The following is an 18565-nucleotide window of genomic DNA, read 5'->3' as shown; positions in this document are numbered from 1 at the left end:
TGCTTTCCATTTGCTTGGTAAATATTCCTCCATCTCTTTATTTTGAGCCTGATGTGTCTTTACAGGTGAGATGGGTCTCCTGAATAGATCACACTGATATGTCTTGACTCTTATCCAATTTGCCAGTCTGTGTATTTTAATTGGGGCATTTAGCCTGTTTATGTTTAAGGTTAATGTGTGTGAATTTGATCCTGTCATTATGATGCTAATTGGTTGTTTTGCCCTTTAGTTGATGCAGTTTCTTCATAGTGTAGATAGTCTTTACAACTTGGTATGTTTTTGCAGTGGCTGGTACTGGTTGTTCCTTTCCATGTTTAGTGCTTCCTTCAGGAGCTCTTGTAAGGCAGGCCTGGTGGTGACAAAATCTCTCAGCATTTGCTTGTCTGTAAAGGATTTTATTTCTCCTTGACTTATGAAGCTTAGTTTGGCTGGCTATGAAATTCTGGGTTAAAAGTTCTTTTCTTTTGGTAGATCATGAGGTCAGGAGTTTGAGTTCAGCCTGACCAACATGGTGAAATCCCATCTCTAATAAAAATACGAAAGTTAGCCAGCCTTGGTGGTGTGTGCCTGTAATCCCAGCTACTCAGGAGGCTGAGGCAGGAGAATTGCTTGAACCTGGGAGGCGGAGGTTGCAGTGAACTGAGATCACGCCACTGCATTCCATCGTAGGTGACAGAGAGAGACTCCAACTCAAAAAAAAAAAAAAAGAATATTGGCCCCCATTCTCTTCTGGCTTGTAGGGTTTCTGCTGACTTCCCTTTGTGAGTAACCCAAGCTTTCGCTCTGGCTGCCCTTAACATTTTTTCCTTCATTTCAACCTTGGTGAATCTGACAATTATGTGTCTTGGGGTTGCTCTTCTCAAGGAGTATCATTGTGGTGTTCTCTGTATTTTCTGAATTTGATTGTCGGCCTGTCTTGTTAGGTTGGGGAAGTTCTGGATAATATCCTGAAGAGTGTTTTTCAACTTGACTCCATTTCTCCTGTGACTTTCAGGTACACCAATCAAACGTGGATCTGGTCTTTTCACATAGTCCCATATTTCTTGGAGGCTTTCTTCGTTCCTTTTTATTCTTTTTTCTCTAATCTTCTTGCTTTATTTCGTCAAGTTGATCTTCAGTCTCTGATATCCTTTCTTCTGCTTGATCAGTTCGGCTCTTGATACTTGTGTATGCCTCACAAAGTTCTCGTGCTGTGTTTTTCAGCTCCATCAGGTCATTTATTTTCTTCTCTACACTGGTTATTCTATTTAGCAATTCGTCTGACCTTTTTTCAAGGTTCTTAACTTCCTTGCATTGGGTTAGAACATGCTCCTTTAGCTCAGATTAGTTTGTTATTACCTACCTTCTGAAGCCTACTTCTGTCAGTTTGTCTAACTCATTCTCCATCCAGTTTTGTTCCCCTGCTGGTGAGGAGTTGTGATTATTTGGAGAAGAGGCGTTGTGTTTTTCGGAATTTTCAGCCTTTTTGTGTTGGTTTCTCCCCATCTTCGTGGATTTATCTACCTTTGGTCTTTGATGTTTGTGACCTTCGGATGGGGTCTTTGAGTGGACATGCTATTCTTCTGTTGTTCGTTTTCCTTCCAACAGTCAGGCCCCTTTGCTTCTGGTCTGCTGCACTTTACGAGAGGTCCATTCCAGACCCTGTTTGCTTGGGTGTCACCAGGAGAGGCTGCAGAACAGCAATCATTACTGCCTGTTCTTTCCCCTGGAAGCTTTGTCCCAGAGGGGCACCTGCCAGATGCCAGCAAAAGCTCTCCTGTGTGGGATGTCTTTCAGCCCCTGCTGGGACGTGTCTCCCAGTCAGGGTACCTGGGGGTCAGGGACCCACTTGAGGAGGCAGTCTGACCCTTAGCAGAGCTCGAATGCTGTGTTGGGAGGTCTGCTACTCTCTTCAGAGCCATTAGGCAGGGATGGTTAAGTCTGCTGAAGCTGCACCCACAGCCATCCCTTCCCCCAGGTGCTCTGTCCCAGGGAGATTGGGGTTTTATCCATAAGTCCCTGACTGGGGCTGCTGCCTTTTTTTCAGAGATGCCCTGCCCAGAGAGGAGAAATCTGGCAGTCTGGCCTCAGTGGCCTTGCTGAGCTGCAGTGGGGTCTGCCCAGTTCAAACTTTTGGGTGACTTCGTTTACACTGTGAGGGTAAAACGCCTACTAAAGCCTCAGCAATGACAGATGCCCCTCCCCACACCAAGCTTGAGCATCCCAGGTGGATCTCAGACAGCTGCTGTGCTGGCAGTGAGAATTTCAAGGCAGTGGATCTTAGTTTGCTGGGCTCTGTGGGGATGAGACTTGCAGAGCCAGACCACTTGACTCCCTGGCTTCAGCCCCCTTTCCCGGGAAGTGTAGGGTTCTGTCTTGCTGGCATTCCAGGTGCCCCTGTGGTATGGAAAAAACAATACAACAACAACAAAAAGAAACTCTTGCAGCTAGTTTGGTGTCTGCCCAAATGGCTGCCCAATTTTTTACTTGAAACCCAGGGCCCTGATGGGGTAGGCACCGGAGGGACTCTCTTGGTCTGTGAATTGCGAAGACTGTGGGAAAAGCGTAGTATCTGGGCTGGAATGCACTGTTCCTCACGGCACAGTCCCTCACAGCTTCCCTTGGATAGGGGAGAAAATTTCCCAACCTCTTGCCCTTCCTGGGTGAGGTGATGCCTCACCCTGCTTCGGCTCACCCTCTTTGGGCTGCACCTACTGTCCAACCAGTCCCAGTGAGATGAACCAGGTACCTCAGTTGGAAATGCAGAAATCATCCAGCTTCTGCGTCGATCTTGCTGAGAATTGCAGACTGGAGCTCTTTCTATTAGGCCGTCTTGCCCGGGAACATGCAGATTTTTCTATTTGAATGTTGCCCTGGGTGGTACTGTTACTCTTCCAGTCTTTGCCACTCCACATGTAGGCAATTGCCAGTATGAAATAATCAAAAGAATAAGAATCCAGCTTAAAAGAGTATTCAAACACAAGCTGAGGATGCCCATCCAGGAAACACAGACTCCAAGGAAATAGGTCAGTGCTTCAAAGTTGAAAAGTTAGGATCATATTTGTATAGGCAGAAAACAAAGATGTTTAGCAGAATAACATATTCCACAAAAAGTTGGCTTCTGAGTTACAGCAGTTTGATTAGTTACAGCTTGTTTGTTTTCTTTTTCCAATTTTAAAGAATATATTTAACATTCCATCTTAAAAAACATGTCTTTGTGTACGAGAAGAAAAAGGGAAGTTAATCTATAATGAAGATCAGCAGTAAAGAGGGAAGGAGTCTTCTCTGACATCCTTTAGTTTTTTGCAGCATTTAGCAAAGCAATGTAAGTTAGGGGGGAAAAAAGGCTAATCTGTAATCAGGGAAATCAAGGTTGTATCTGCCTAGGTACATTAATGACTGAGGTCCCAAAATCACATTCCTTTAAGTCTCAAAATAAAAGTTCCAAACTTTGGTTTTGAATTACTTGTTTTCACACAATGAAAATATGAAGAATGACAGAGCATTGGCAGGGAGATGAGTTCATTGGGTGATGAGTTCATTGGGTGGTATTATTTGCTTACTGCTTGTTTTTTGCCTACACTAATAAAAGTTGTCAACATCTGTGAGGATAGGGAACAGAAAAAAATGAAAAACTGTACTTTAGTCCAGTAGTTCGCAGTGAGGTCACTGGATCAGAAACTCCATCATGTAAGAACTTGTTAGAAGTGCAGATTATATGGCCCCACCCCAGACGTAGTGAATCAGAAACCTTGGGAATGAGACCAGCAGCCTATGTTTCAAGAAACCTTCAAAGTAGTTGTGATAACCTGCTTTAGCCCAGGGATCGGCAGTCTACAGCCTATGGACCTAATCTGGTCTATAACCTGTTTTTTTGTAAGTAAAATTTTATTGAAACAAAACCATACCCGTTTGTTTATTTTAGTTTATGGATGATTTTGTGCTATAGCGGCAGAGTTGAGTAGTTACAATAGAGAACATATAGCCAAAGTATTTACCATCTGGTTCTTTACAGAAAAAGTTTGCTGACTCCTGCTTTAGACCTTAGGCACTAGAGGCCCAAACTCTGAATTTATGAGAATATATTTGCTAATTAAATTGAGGACCGTAAGGAAAAAAGATGAAACTTTTCATAGTTTTTACAAATTTTAACCTGTTATTTTTCCCTTTTAGTCAAGGATGCTATCTAAATGGGCCTTTTAATTCAAATCTACTGACTATCCCGAAGCAAAGGTCATCTTCTGTATCACTGACTCACCATGTAGGTCTGAGAAGAGCTGGTAAGAAATCATTCTTTATGATTCAGATATGGGGGTTCTCAAAGTATATGATAGTGTAAACAGTTTTCATCACACATTTACAGCTAATTTTGAATACAATTTCATGTGTTGTGAGTTAACATGACTTAGCAGTTTGGGGTGGCTACTAGTTGACCATTTGCTAATTCTTTCAGTAAACAGTTTTAGAATATCTACTCTGTACCAAGTACTTTGCTAAGCAGTAGGGATTCAGGGATAAAATATATAACTATTTAACTAACCTGAATGGTTGCAGACCCAGGACAAGGGAAAATCTTCAAGAAAGAGTATTTTTTTTCGTAGAATAGTAATTATGGAGAAAAGAATTTTAGTATTAGAATAAAAAAAAACTATGACTTCATCCTGGAAAAACATTATAATAGGAATTTTTTAAATTAAAAGATTATAGAATGATTAAAAACTCTTAGATGAAAGATATGTTAACAAATACAACGTAGGAATAGCAAAGCAATACTGATAAATTCTGCTTTTAAAGTACATTATGGCTGATATTACATAGATACAATTTTGTGATTGAGATATACAATTACAACATTCTTTTATACACAATACACTACAAAGCATGTGAAGAGGTCAGAAAATGTTACTGATAATCAAGAAAAGCAGGCACTAGAAAAAGATCTACATATGATATTGATGCTGTATTTTACAATCTTTAAAATAACAATGATGTTTAAAAGGAAATGGAAGGAATAATGGCTAAAATGAATGGATACTTCAAATAGAGAACTAGAACACATAGAAAAGAAATGGACAGTCTAGAATTGAGAAATGCACTTGATTAAATTAAAAGCTTATTCAATGGTTTAAGAATGGATTGGATACAATAGAATACAAAAGTAGTGAACTTGAAGACAGAGATAGAAAATTTCCAAACTGAAGCGCAGAGAAGGAAAAATATATAAATAACAGAACAAAGTTTAAGAGACATATGGGACATAGAATTTCTAAAATACGTGTGACTGAAGTTCCAGAAGGAAAGGAGAGAAACAAAAGGGCGGAATAATTTCCCAAAACTAATAAAAGAAAGCAAATAACAAATTCATAAAGTGCAGTGAGCCCCAAGCAGGATAAATACAAGAAAATCACAGCTAGATATATGAGTCAAGCCTCTAAATTATAAAGAAAACGTTTCAAAAGCAACCAAGCAAGGTTGTTTTTATTTTTCAAGGAACAACAATAATACTGACAGTGACTTGTTAACAGCAACTGTGAACTCCAAAGACAATGGAGTGGCATATTTTAAAAGGTGTCGAAAGAATAAAACTTGACAACATAGAATTCTTTATCCAATGAAGAAATATTCTTGAAAAATTAAATTGGAATAAAAATTTGTTTTAGTATCCTCACTCTCCTGTGACAGTAACTGTGGTGATGGGTATGTTAATTAACTTGATTGTGGTAATCATTTCACAGTAAAAATGTAAATCAAGTCATTATGTTGTACACCTTGAATACATGCAGTTTTTGTCAATTATACCTCAGTAAATCTGGAAAAAATCTTTTAGTAAATCAGATGAGAAGCAGAAAAACATACATTTTTTTCAAACAAACAAAAGCTGAAAGAATTTGTAGGTGGCAGACCTGTGCTTCTAAGATTCAGTAAAGCAAGTTTCTTAGGCAGGAGGAAAATTATCCAGATTGAACCATGGAACTGCAAGAACAAACCAAAAGCACTGGTAAGGCTAAATAGGTGGGTGAGGATTAAAAAATATTGATGGGTCAAAAAGTGGGCAAAGGATATGAATAGACACTTCTCAAAAGAAGACAATTATGCAGCCAACAGACATATGAAAAAATGCTCATTATCACTGTTCATCAGAGAAATGCAAATCAAAACCACAATGAGATAACATGTCACGCCAGTTAGAATGGCGATCACTAAAAAGGATTATAAATCATGCTACTATAAAGACACATGCACACGTATATTTATTGCAGCACTGTTCACAATAGCAAAGACTTGGAACCAACCCAAATATCCATCAAGAACAGACTGGATAAAGAAAATGTGGCACATATACACCATGGAATACTATGCAGCCATAAAAAGGATGAGTTCATGTCCTTTGCAGGGACATGGATGAAGCTGGAAACCATCATTCTCAGCAAACCATCACAAGAACAGAAAACCAAACACCACACGTTCTCACTCATAAGTGGGAGTTGAACAGTGAGAACACATGGACACAGGGTGGGGAACATCACACACTGGGGCCAGTCCGAGGGGGGAGGCCTGGGAGAGGGATAGCGTTAGGAGAAATACTTAATGTGTGTGACAAGCTGATGTATGCAGCAAAACACCATGGCACGTGTATACCTGTGTAGCAAACCTGCACATCGTGCACATGTACCCTAGAACTTAAAGTATAATAATAATAAAAAATTGATGGGTAAACACAATAATAACTTTCTTTTAGCATTTATGAAATACGTAGAAGTCAATATATGACAACAGTAGCATAAAGGGTAGTCAAGGGGTAAATGGACTTAAATTTGTCATAAGGTACTAGCAATGCTTGAAAAACAGTAAAAAGTTCTAATTTAAGATAAACTAATAATCAAAGATGAACATTGTAATATCCAGGGGGCCAATTAAAAGACCAATAGAAAAAGATATAACTAAAAAGCTTATAAGGAGATAAAATGACATGATTAAAAAAAACTTGAATAAGAATCTGAGAAAAGAAAAGCAAAAACAGAAGAAACACATAAAAAGTAAATAGCAGCATGATGGATTAAGCACACTTTATTACATTAAATATATACCTTTGGGGCAGAGGAAGGGATCTGACTAGAGTTGTCAGTATATTATCTGAAATGTCAAGTTTTCAACAAAAAATTACACTCCAATTAAAAGACAAAGATTAGGCTGGGCACTGTGACTCACACTTGTAATCCCAGCACTTTGGAAGGCTCAGGTGGGTGGATCACCTGAGGTCAGGAGTTCGAGACGAGCCTGGCCAACATGGTGAAACCCCATCTCTACAAAATACAAAACTAAAAAATACAAAAATTAGCCAGACGTGGTGGTGGGTGCCTGTAATCCCAGCTACTTGGGAGGTTGAGGCATGAGAATCGCTTGAACCTGAGAGACAGAGATTGCGGTGAGCCGAGATTGTGCCACTGCACTCGAGCCTAGGCGACAGAGTGAGACTTCGTCTCAAAAAAAAAAAAAAAGAATCTTCTGACTGCTCATTGGTTGATGTCCAAATTATGCTGATCCCCTGACTTCCAGGAAACCATGCTTAAAAATATAATCAAAAACTTAACAGAAAAAGCTAACAGAGAACTAAGTAACTACACATTGCAGGAGAAACAGAATCTACACAATTAGTTCAGGTAAGTCACTAAACAAATAATCAGAAAGAAGAAAACAAACACAAAACCAGCAACATAATAGACCTTTGGTGTTGGAGGGATCTGATATAAAGCTGTTACAGTATTTTATGTAAATGTACAATTTTTAACAAAAATATATGAAACATGCAAAGATACAAGAAATTTTTGACATATACCCAAGGAAAACGTAACCAACAGAAATTATCCCTGAAGTGGATTAGAGTTTGGACTTAGTATAAAACAAAATTGTGACATGGTTTTAATAATTATAGAGTAAGGCTACTTTTACCTCAATATTGGATTAGTGGTTCTAGCCAGGGCAATTAGGTAAGAAGGAATAAAAGGAAAAAGTAAAACTGTGTTTGCAGATGGCATGAGCTTATATATATAAAATCCTAAGAAATTCACTAAAACCTATTATCATCAATAAATAAGTTTATCAATGTGGCAGGATATACAAAAATCAATTTATTTCTATATGCTAACATTAAGGAATCCAAAACTCAAGTTACAAAAAGATTTCCATTTACAGTTAGCATTAAAAAATCTTTGAAATAAATTTAACAAAATAGTATAACACTTTGACAATGAAAACTATAAAATATTGTTGAAATTAAAGAAGACCTAAATATATTGGAAGACATTCCACGTTTAAGGATCAGAAAACTTAATATTATTAAATGGCAGTATTCTTTAAATTGCACTAGATTCGATACAATCCTTATCAAAATTTCAGCTTTGCCAGAATTGACAGTCTGATGCTAAACTTCATGTAGAAATGCAAGAGTCCCAGAATAGCCAAAACAGTTCTTTAATAAAAAAGAAGAAAAAGTATGAGGACTCCCACTTTCAAATTTTAAAACTTACTACCAGGCTACAATAATTTAAATAGTATGGTACTGGCATAGAGATATTTCTGTTCAATGAAATAGAATTCAGGTTTTAGAAATAAACCTTGACATATATGGTCAAGTGATTTTCAACAAGGATACCAAGATAATTCATTGAGGAATGAATCATATTTTCAATAAATAGTGCTGGGACAAGTGGTTATGAACATGCAAAATAATTGATTTAGAATCCTACCTCTCACCATACTGAAAAATTAACTTGAAATACATCATAGACTCAAATGTAAACATTAAAGCCATAAGAGAGAACAAGTGTCGGCAAGAGTGTGGAGAAAAGGGAAACTTTTGTACACAGGGAATGTAAATCGGTGCAGCCATTATGGAATACAGTATAGAGATTTCTCAAAAAATTAGATAGAACTGACATATGACCCAGCAATTTCTCTTCTGGGTATATACCCAAAGGAAATGAAATCAACACCTTGTAGAGATATCTGCTTTCCCATGTTCATTCACAGTAGCCAAGGTTTGGAAATAACCTAACTGTTAATCGATGGATGAGTGGAGCAAATAATATTTATATATTTTTATATATATATATATATATTATATATATATAATGGAATATTATTTGGCTTTATCAAGGAAGGAGATCCTGCCATTTGTGACAATATGGATGAACCTGGAGAACATTATGCTAAGTGAAATAAGTCAGACACAGAAAGAAAAATACTACTTGGGGTCTCACTTATATATGGAATCTGCAAAAAAAAGTCAAGATTCATAGAAAAAGAGTAAAATGGTGGTTACCAGGAGCTTGATGGGGTAGTGGAAATGGGGAAATAGAGGTCAAAGGCTACAAAGTTGTAGATATATAGGATCAAGAAGTCTAGAGATCTAAAGTACAGCATGAAAACTATAGTCAATAATAATACATTGTATACTGGAACTTTTGCTAAGAGAATAGATTTTTAGGTGCTCTTACCACACATACATACACAAAAGGTGTCTGTGAGATGATGGATATGTTAATTTGCTTGACTGTAGTAACCATTTCACCATGTTTATGTATATCAAAACATCATGTTCTATGCCTTAAATATGTACAATAAAAAGAAGCAAAAATAAAAGCACACATTATGAAAAAAGCTTCCATTATACCCTTTGTACTAGAAAATGAACTGGAAGCCAAATAAAAGAAAAAGGATTCCATGAGGAATAAAAGTTAAAACCATAAAACTTATAGAAGAAAACATCAGAGAAAATATTGTGACTTTGGGTTTCGAGTAAGGCATTCTTAAATGTGATACCAAATGCATGGTCCATAAGTGAAAAATATTGATACATCAGAATTCATCAAAATTGAAAACATTTGTACTTTAACAGACAGCATCAGGAAAGTGAAAAGACACAGGATAAGATAAAATGTTGGCAAATCATATTTGACAACAGGCTTGTATCCAGAATATGTAAATAACTCTTGACAACTCAATAAGAAAAAGAAAAAATGGCCTGATTAAAACATAGATCTCAACCTGGGCAACCTAGCAAGACCCTTTCTCTACAAGAATAATAATAATAATAATAAATTAGTTGGGCATAGTGGTGTGACTTGTGGTGGCACCAGCTGCTCAGGAGGCTGAGTTAGGCGGATCACTTGATCCCAGGAGGTAGAGGCTGCAGTGAGCTATGCTGATACTGCAGCACTCCAGCCTGGGTGATAGAGCCAGATCCTGTCTCAAAAAAAAGTATAAATAAAAATAAAAGAAGGGAAAGAAAATAGAAGGTCTGAATAAATGTTTCTCCAAAGAACATATACAAGTGGCCCATAACCATATGAAAAGATGCTCAGGATCATTAATATTTTGGAAAATACAAGTCAAAACCACAGGGAGGTACCATTTTACACCCACTAGGATGTCTGTAATTATAAAGACAGACAGTAACATGTTTGGGTAAAAAATATTCAGAAGTTAGAACACTATCCAATACATTGCTGATGGGAAAGTAAAATGATATAGCCACTTTGGAAGACAATTTGGCAGTTTCTCAAATTTTAAACAAGTTACCATATGACCCAGAAAATCTACTCCTTGATACATATCCAAGAGAAGTGAAATCGTAGGTCCACACAAAAACTTGTACGTAAATGTGTATAGCAGCATTATTCATAGTAGCCAAAATTAGAAACAACCTAAATGGCTATCAATAAATGGTTAAACAAAACGTGGCTTAACCATACAGTAGAATATATTTTGTCACAAAAATAAAATGGAGTAGCACTACGTGGCATACCGTTGAATGAACCTTGAAAACATTATGCTAAGTTAAATAAGGCAGTCACAAAAGACTACAGAGTGTACAAATCTACTCATATAAAATGTCTAAAATGGACAGATATATAGATATAGAAAGTATTAGTGGTTACTATGATTTTAATGTTTGTGTACCTCCAAAATTCACATGTTGAAACCTAATCCCCAATGAAACAATATTAAGAGCTGGAGCCTTTTGGAAATGACTAGGTCATGAGGTTGGAGCCTTTGTGAATGAGATTAGTGCCCTTATAAATGAGGCCTGCGGGAGCTAGCTATCCTGTCAGCCATGTGAGGATACAGTGAAAAAATTACCATCTGTGAGGCAGAAACTGAGCCCTCACCAGACATCAAGTCTGCTGGCACCTTGGTCTTGGTCTTCCCAGCCTCCAAAACTGTGAACAGCCAATTTCTGTTGTTTACAAATTACCCAGACTAAAGTATTTTTTATAGCAGCTTGAATGAACTAAGACAGTGGTCACCTGTAACTATGGGTAGGAGGGACAGCAATAGGGAATGACTGCTAATGGGTATAGGGTTTCTTTTTGAGTTTATGGAAATATTCCAGAATTAGATAGTGGTGATAGTTTCACAACTCTGTGGATTTTTAAATTCCCTGAATTGTACAGTTTAAAATAGTAAATTTTATGGTATGTGAATGATATCCTAAAAAACTGTTTAAAAAACACATAAGCATGTTCTGTCACCACAGTGTAATTAGATTTAAAAACATCTATCAATAGATCTGCAGAAAATCCTCAAATTATAAATAACCTATGAGTTAAGAAAAAACAATGAAAATTAGAAATTATTTTGAGCTGAATAATAATGAAAATAAGACTTATTAAAATGTGGGAAGAAGCTAAAGCAGTGCTTTGTTGGGAAATTTATAGCAAAAAAAGAGAAAAATTAAAAATCAGTTAAGCTTATATTTTAAGAAGCTGTAGGTTTAACAGCAAAGTAAACCAAAAGAAAGAAGAAAACGTGACACTGATACAAAAAGATGACACTGATACAAAAAATGATAAAAAGTCTGAAGAGTCATATATCTTCTAACGAAATTCAACCTGTAGTTAAAAACCTTCCTACAAATAAAATTGTAGCTCCAAATGACTTTACTGGTAAATTCTTCCCAATATTTAATATTGTTATGAAAGATTATATCCAGTGCCTTAGTTTTCTGTAGCTGCTTGCTGTAAACTGAATATTCATATCCCCTCACTTACACCCCAATTCATATGTTGAAACCTAATCTTCAATGTGATGGTATTTGGAGCTGGAGCCTTTGGAAGTTGATTAGGTCATATGAGTGAACTCTTTGTGAATGGGATGAGTGCCTTATAAAAGAGACCTCAAAGAGCTCTCTAATCCCTTCCACCATGTGAGGACATGGCCATCAGTGAAACAGGAAGTGGGCCATGATCAGACACCACATCTGCCAGTGTCGTGATCTTGCACTTTCCAGCCTCCAGAACTGTGAGAAATAAATTTCTCTTATTTATAAAATACCTAGTCTATGGTATTCTGTTATAGCAATCCAAATGGACAAAGACATTACTGTACCAAATTACCATATGCTTAGTGACTTAAGTAACACAAATTTATTCTTGTAATTCTGGAGGTCGATGTTTGAAATTGATCTCATTGGGCCCAAAGCAAAGTGTCAGCAGGGCTGTGTTTCTTCTGGGATAATCCATTTTCTTTGCATTTTCCAGTTTCCAGAGGCCTTTCTAGAGCTTGCCTGCCTGCATTCCTGGCCCATGACCCCATTACTCCATCTTCATTGCCAGCAATGTCAGTCTGAATCCTGATGCTGCCATCTCTCTGGCTTTTTTATGTCTGACTCTCTCTTTTACTTAGGCATAGGACTCAGCCGTGTGTGACTCTTATAATGACAAGAACCCTTGTCATTACATTGAGTGCAACTAGATAATCCAGGATAATCTCCCCATCTCAAGGTTAACTGATCAGCAACCTTAAGTCCATTTGCAATTTAAATATCCCTTTGCCATGCAATCTAACATATAGGTTCTGTGGTTTAGGTTATGGACGTCTTTGGGGGTGATTATTCTGCTTACCACAGCCAATCTTACACATCTCTTTCACTGAAAAGGGAAAGAGGAAACACCAAATTTTTATAAGGCCAGCGTAACCCTAATATCGAAACCTGACAAGGATATTACAAGAAAATTAGAAGCCTACATCTCTTGTGAATATAGATACAAAAATCCTAAACAAAAAGTTACACATATAATTGAGTAATATATTAAAATGTTAATACCATAATGTCCATGTTAGGAAGTATTATTACAGGAATATAAAGTCTGTTTAACCTTTGAAAATTCACTGCATTAATAGAATAAAAGAGAATAATCATATGGTCATCTTAATTGGTACAGAGAAAGCTTTTCATGTATGTTCATTTGATAAATTTGATAATTACAGTAAAAAATTTTAAGCAAATTGGGGATAGAGGGAACATTTTTAATCTGATAAAGTATCTATCAAAAATGTTTTTCAAACATAATACATAATGAAATACTGAGCATTTTTCTCCTGACTTTGGAAACAAGATAAAGATGTTCACTGTAAACACTTGTCTCCAACATTATCCTGTAATTTCTAGACAATGCATGAAGACAAGATAAAGAAACAGAATAAATACTGGAAAGGAAGATATAAACCCTTTTCTTTATTTGCAGATTGCTGTTTTGTATATATAGAAAATCTAGAAGGCTCTAAAAATATAGAATTAAGTAAATTTTGCAATATTTTAATTGTACAGAAAAATTAATTGTATTACTCTATACTATCAGAAAGTGGTTGAAAATGAAATTTAGAACACCATTTACCTCAGCATCAAAAGCCATCAATTACCTAGAGATACATTTAATAAAAAATATGCAGTGCTGCTACACTCCATGATTTTAGGGAAAAATTTCCGTAACAAGACATAAAAATACTTACCATATGGGATTAGATGAATAAATCTGACTACGTGAAAATTAATAACCTCTTTATTAAAAAGTCATATAAAGGCCGGGTGTGGTGGCTCACACCTGTAATCCCAGCACTTTGGAAGGCCGAGGCTGGTGGATCATTTGAGGTCAGGAGTTCAAGACCAGCCTGGTCAACATGGTGAGACCCCCATCTCTACTAAAAATGCAAAAAAATTAGCCGGGCATGGTGGCGGGCGCCTGTAGTCCCAGCTACTCAGTAGGTTGAGGCAGGAGAATGGCATGAATCCGGGAGGCAGAGCTTGCAGTGAGCCGAGATCTCGCCACTGCACTCTAGCCTGGGCAACTGAGCGAGACTCCGTCTCAAAAAAAAAAAAAAAAATTAGCCAGCCAGGTGTAGTGGCGGGCACCTGTAATCCCACCTATTTGGTAGGGTGAGGCAAGAGAACTGCTTGAACCCAGGAGACAGAGGCTGCAGTGAGCTGAGAGTGTACCACAGCACTCTGGCCTGGGCGATAGAGTGAGACTCCATCAAAAAAAAAAAAAGTCATAAAAAGATTTGAAAATAGTAATAACATCTGAGAAGGAACTAGAATTCAGCTGTATAAAGAACTTTGTCAGTGGAAGAATTATGGACAACTATTCATTTTCTGTTGCTGCATATCAGATTACAACAAATATAGCAGTTTTTGTGCAAGAGTCCACACACAACTGAGTCCTCTGCTTAAGGCGTCGTAAGTCTCGAAACTAGATGTTGGCTCTTCCTTGTTCTCATCTGAAGAATCAGCTGAGAATGAATCGACTGCCAGGCTCATTCAGGTTGTCCTCAGAATTCATTTCCGTTGGTTGTGGATTCTTGATGGCTCTGGGTTCTTGATAGCTGTTGGCTGGAGGCCACCCACAGTTTGTAGAGGCTGCCCATAGTTTTTTGTCACATGGTCTTCCTCACTATGGCTGCTCACTTCATGGAGTTAGCAAGGAGAATCTCTAGAGTGAGTCTCTAGCAAGATGGAATCCATAATGAAACATAATCATAGGGGTGACATCCTGTCATCTTTCTTTTGATAAGAAGCTAGTCACAGATGTTTTCTACACAAAGACATGAACACCAGGGAGCAAGGGTTAATGGGACTACCTTAGAGTGTGTCCATCACCACAAGCCAATGGAAAAATTGGCAAAAGACTTGAACGAGCATTTCAGCAGAAAACTATACAAATGGCATATAAACATGAAATGTGCTTAACCTTATTAGTAATGAGGAAATTAAAAAGTGAGGGTACAGTGCTCTTTTATTTACCATCAGATTGGCAAAAAATAAAGAACATTATATTTATACACGCACACACATGCAGAGAAAGAGAGAGAGAAAGTTTGTTTTAAGGGATTAGCTCACACAACTGTGAGGGCTTGCAAGGCAGGCAAGTAGGAAATTTTCAGGACAGTCTGGCAGGCTGGAAATTCCAGCAGGGGTTAATGTTGCAGTCTTGAACCTGAGACAAAATTTTTTCCTCTTTGTGAGACCTCAATCTTTTCTTGTAAGGCTCTAAGCTAATTGGATGAGGTCCACCCATGTTATAGAAGTTAATCTGCTTTACTCAAAATTTATCGATTTAAATGTTAATCACATCTGAAAAATATCTTCATGACAACATCTATACTAGTGTTTAAATAAACAACTGAGCACCATAACCAAGTTGACACCAGCGCACACATCTATAAGTTTACTAGTATGCCTGAAAATATTGTAGCTCCTTAATGACTGTTACTTGTTTTCCTTTCTGAATGAGACTTTACTTGGGTCTTTATTTTCAAATAAGGTTATAAATCTGCCTGCCTCTTTCCAGATATATCCATACTGCTTTAGTTTGAGGCACTCAGCAAAGGTTTCTGGAATAAATAGACAGAATTATAGACTCATTTTATGTGTTGCTGAAGCACTCTGTTTTATTCCCTTGTTAAGCACTTAGCACTTGTTTGTATTCTTCACTATGTGCTAGCTTCATTGAGTTTCAGGGATGGCATCTTTTTCTCCATTGTGAAACCCAGTGTATTTTCCAGCATATAGTAAGCTCTAAATATTTGTTGAATGAATGAATCAGCTGGAAATATTTTCATGTAATTTTTAAAGCGATCTGACATTACGTTAGCATATGATGTTATTCTCAACTTGCTTAATGCTATTAAGAATTTTAGTTCTTTGGCCAGATGCAGTGGCTTAAGCCTGTAATCCCAGCATTTTGGGAGTCTGAGGCAGGGGGATCACTTGAGCCCAGGAGTTTGAGACCAGCCTGAGCAACATCGTGAAACCCTGTCTCTACAAAAAAATACAAAAATTAGCTGGGTACAGTGGCTTGTGCCTGTAGTCTCCAAGACCAGAGGATCAATTGAACCCAGGAGGTTGAGTCTGCAGTGAGCCATGATTGTGCCACTGCACTCCAGCCTGGGCAATGGAATGAGACCCCATCTCACACACAAAAAAGAGAATTTAAATAAAATTTAATTTTATTGAATTGAAAATAATTCAATAAACTTTGGTAGAGATGCTTTGCTCATGTGGATTATCAGTCTGATAGGGACACATAGGTGAAAGTTAAAGACCAATAGGAATTAGGAAAATTTCTGCCATACAGTATGTATGTTTTAGTCATACCGTTCACATTTACCTATTATAAATGTAGATATTTACCCAACAAGGGGTGTTTACCCAGCAGCCATTGATCATGACAAATATGGCAAATATTGCTTAAGTTTCTAGAATATCTTGAGGCCCCATGTAGGAATTTATCATTTAATTGTAAATAATTTGCTTTTTTAAATAAGGAAAAAATCCATAAAGACACAAATATATTTAATAAACATATACACATAAATACATTCTTATTTATCTGTCTCCTTTCTTTTAATTTTTTAAGGTGTTTTATCCAGTCTGAGTCCTGTGAATTCTCCCAACTATGGACCAATGGCTGCTGGCTCTCTAACTAATCGATCACCCATAGAATTTCCTGATACTGCTGATTTTCTTAATAAGCCAAGCATTATTTTACAGAGATCTCTGGGCAATGCACCTAATACACCAGATTTTTATCAGCATCTTAGAAATTCTGATAGCAATCTGTGTAACAAGTAAGTTTCCCAACTGTTTATTATTTCTTTTTCAAAATGTTGATTACAGTTAAGTCCTCAACATTTTGGATAGGTTCTTGGAAACTCCAGCTTTAAGCATTTATAAATGACCATATTTTTTTCGGTGTTATAATGAAATGCCATTATTTGAAGATGTGCTATAAGTTGTTTCACTTAAAATGTCAGTTCTTAAAATGTCAGTTTTCAAAAACTTATCGATGATATTGAGGACTTTACTGTATTTTAATAAAGTATTACCGGTTTTCTAGTTCTTTGTTATAACTAGATGATGGATTCAGCCTATATTCTTTTCCTTATTTATCTAGTAGTTTTTATTCTAAATAAATGTCTTCTTATTTTAGTGGTTATTAATTTTTTAAATTAAATGGTCTCCATCTGAGGTAAAATGTAATGGTATTCTACCCATCCTAAGATCTTAATAAATATTAAATTATTTTAGTATACACTGCTTTAGTACCTATTGATAGTACCCAGTTCATATGGTGTTTGATCTTATTTCTGCTTTACTAATAGTAGAAGTTTACCTCAGATCCAGTGTTGACTTTTCAAAAATATTTTGTTTCCTTCAAGGACACATAGATACTTTCTAGGTTAAAGCCTTTTAACTTTATAGAGATTGGAATATTAGGATGTGTTGCAGTTGGGATCTTGGTTAAAAATTAAACAGATTTTCTGATTGTGTTCAGGTAAAAAACTTTTACCTCATTTACCATATATATTTATCTATTTTATTCTATAAGCTGTGGACATCAAATACTGAAATATGTTTCAACATCTGAATCAGACAGTACAGATTGCTGCAGTGGAAAATCAGGTGAGATTACAAAAGTCATATGTATTTGAGTTTAAGATAAATTTCTTACAGTGGTTTTTAGAATGGGAAAATGAATGAGTTTAACTTCAGTTTATCCATCTTTAAAATGAAGATTATTCTTTTTTACCCACTTCACACAGGATTTATTTAGAACAAATTATAAATAATAGATGATGAAAGTAATTCAAAGAATAAAAATGTCCTGTACAAATGAATGTAGTCTTCTTATGTTATATCTGTTGTTTATAAATAGTGAAATTATTTGTATTAACATTGAAATTTGTACTGCACAATCTAAACCCAAAAGGTATAAATTTTTTATGGCATAAAGAGGAGTTGTTTTAAAGTGTGGTTAATTATATCATTCTGAAATATTTTATATCCTCAAACAAGAAATGTTGTTGTTGATGAAATTATAGTTGTTTTATAACCTTAAAAATTGATGACTCAAACTACCAGTAGTAGTTAACTAAGTAATTCAGACCAACATTTCCCCTGAGGGCAACTAGAAAATGTGGACGAATTATTTTTTTTTTAAAATCTACTTGAAGCCATTGAAGAACTAAAAAGATCCTGTGAATCACCCATACAAGATCTGTTGGAAGATAGAACTCCAAGAAAGTGAGCCTGGAGTTTGGGGCTATCAAAAGAGTATATTCCAGTTCCACAGAGACCAGTGACTAATAGGATGAGCAATTTTATTAGTAGCTTCATGGGACTAGGAAGACAGAGACTAGAGTTGAAGGCTTGCCATGGTATGGATAACTTGATAAACTCTAAAGTGTTGTACCCTAAGAAAAAAGTTAAACCAAAAATAGATAAGCGTTTTCAGGGATTGTAGGC

The 18565-nt window shown here is 36.5% G+C and overlaps 1 protein-coding gene across 4 annotated transcripts in view; it reads left to right on the top strand.

The window, feature by feature from the left end:
• The window catches only part of PDE3B (phosphodiesterase 3B), a 207950-nt gene that overhangs the window by 142184 nt on the left and 47201 nt on the right, over positions 1–18565 (top strand). For all 4 annotated transcript variants that reach the window (XM_028833635.2, XM_015114810.3, XM_077963273.1 and 1 more), the window contains exons 5-7: positions 4153–4259; positions 16677–16887; positions 17649–17722. In XM_028833635.2, coding sequence (XP_028689468.2) covers positions 4153–4259; positions 16677–16887; positions 17649–17722 — 392 coding nt within the window. The remainder of the gene's footprint in view (positions 1–4152; positions 4260–16676; positions 16888–17648; positions 17723–18565) is intronic.

Source organism: Macaca mulatta, chromosome 14 (genome assembly GCF_049350105.2).
Source record: "Macaca mulatta isolate MMU2019108-1 chromosome 14, T2T-MMU8v2.0, whole genome shotgun sequence".
Taxonomy (NCBI): Eukaryota; Metazoa; Chordata; class Mammalia; order Primates; family Cercopithecidae; genus Macaca; species Macaca mulatta.
This window is presented reverse-complemented; position numbering and strand designations above follow the sequence as displayed.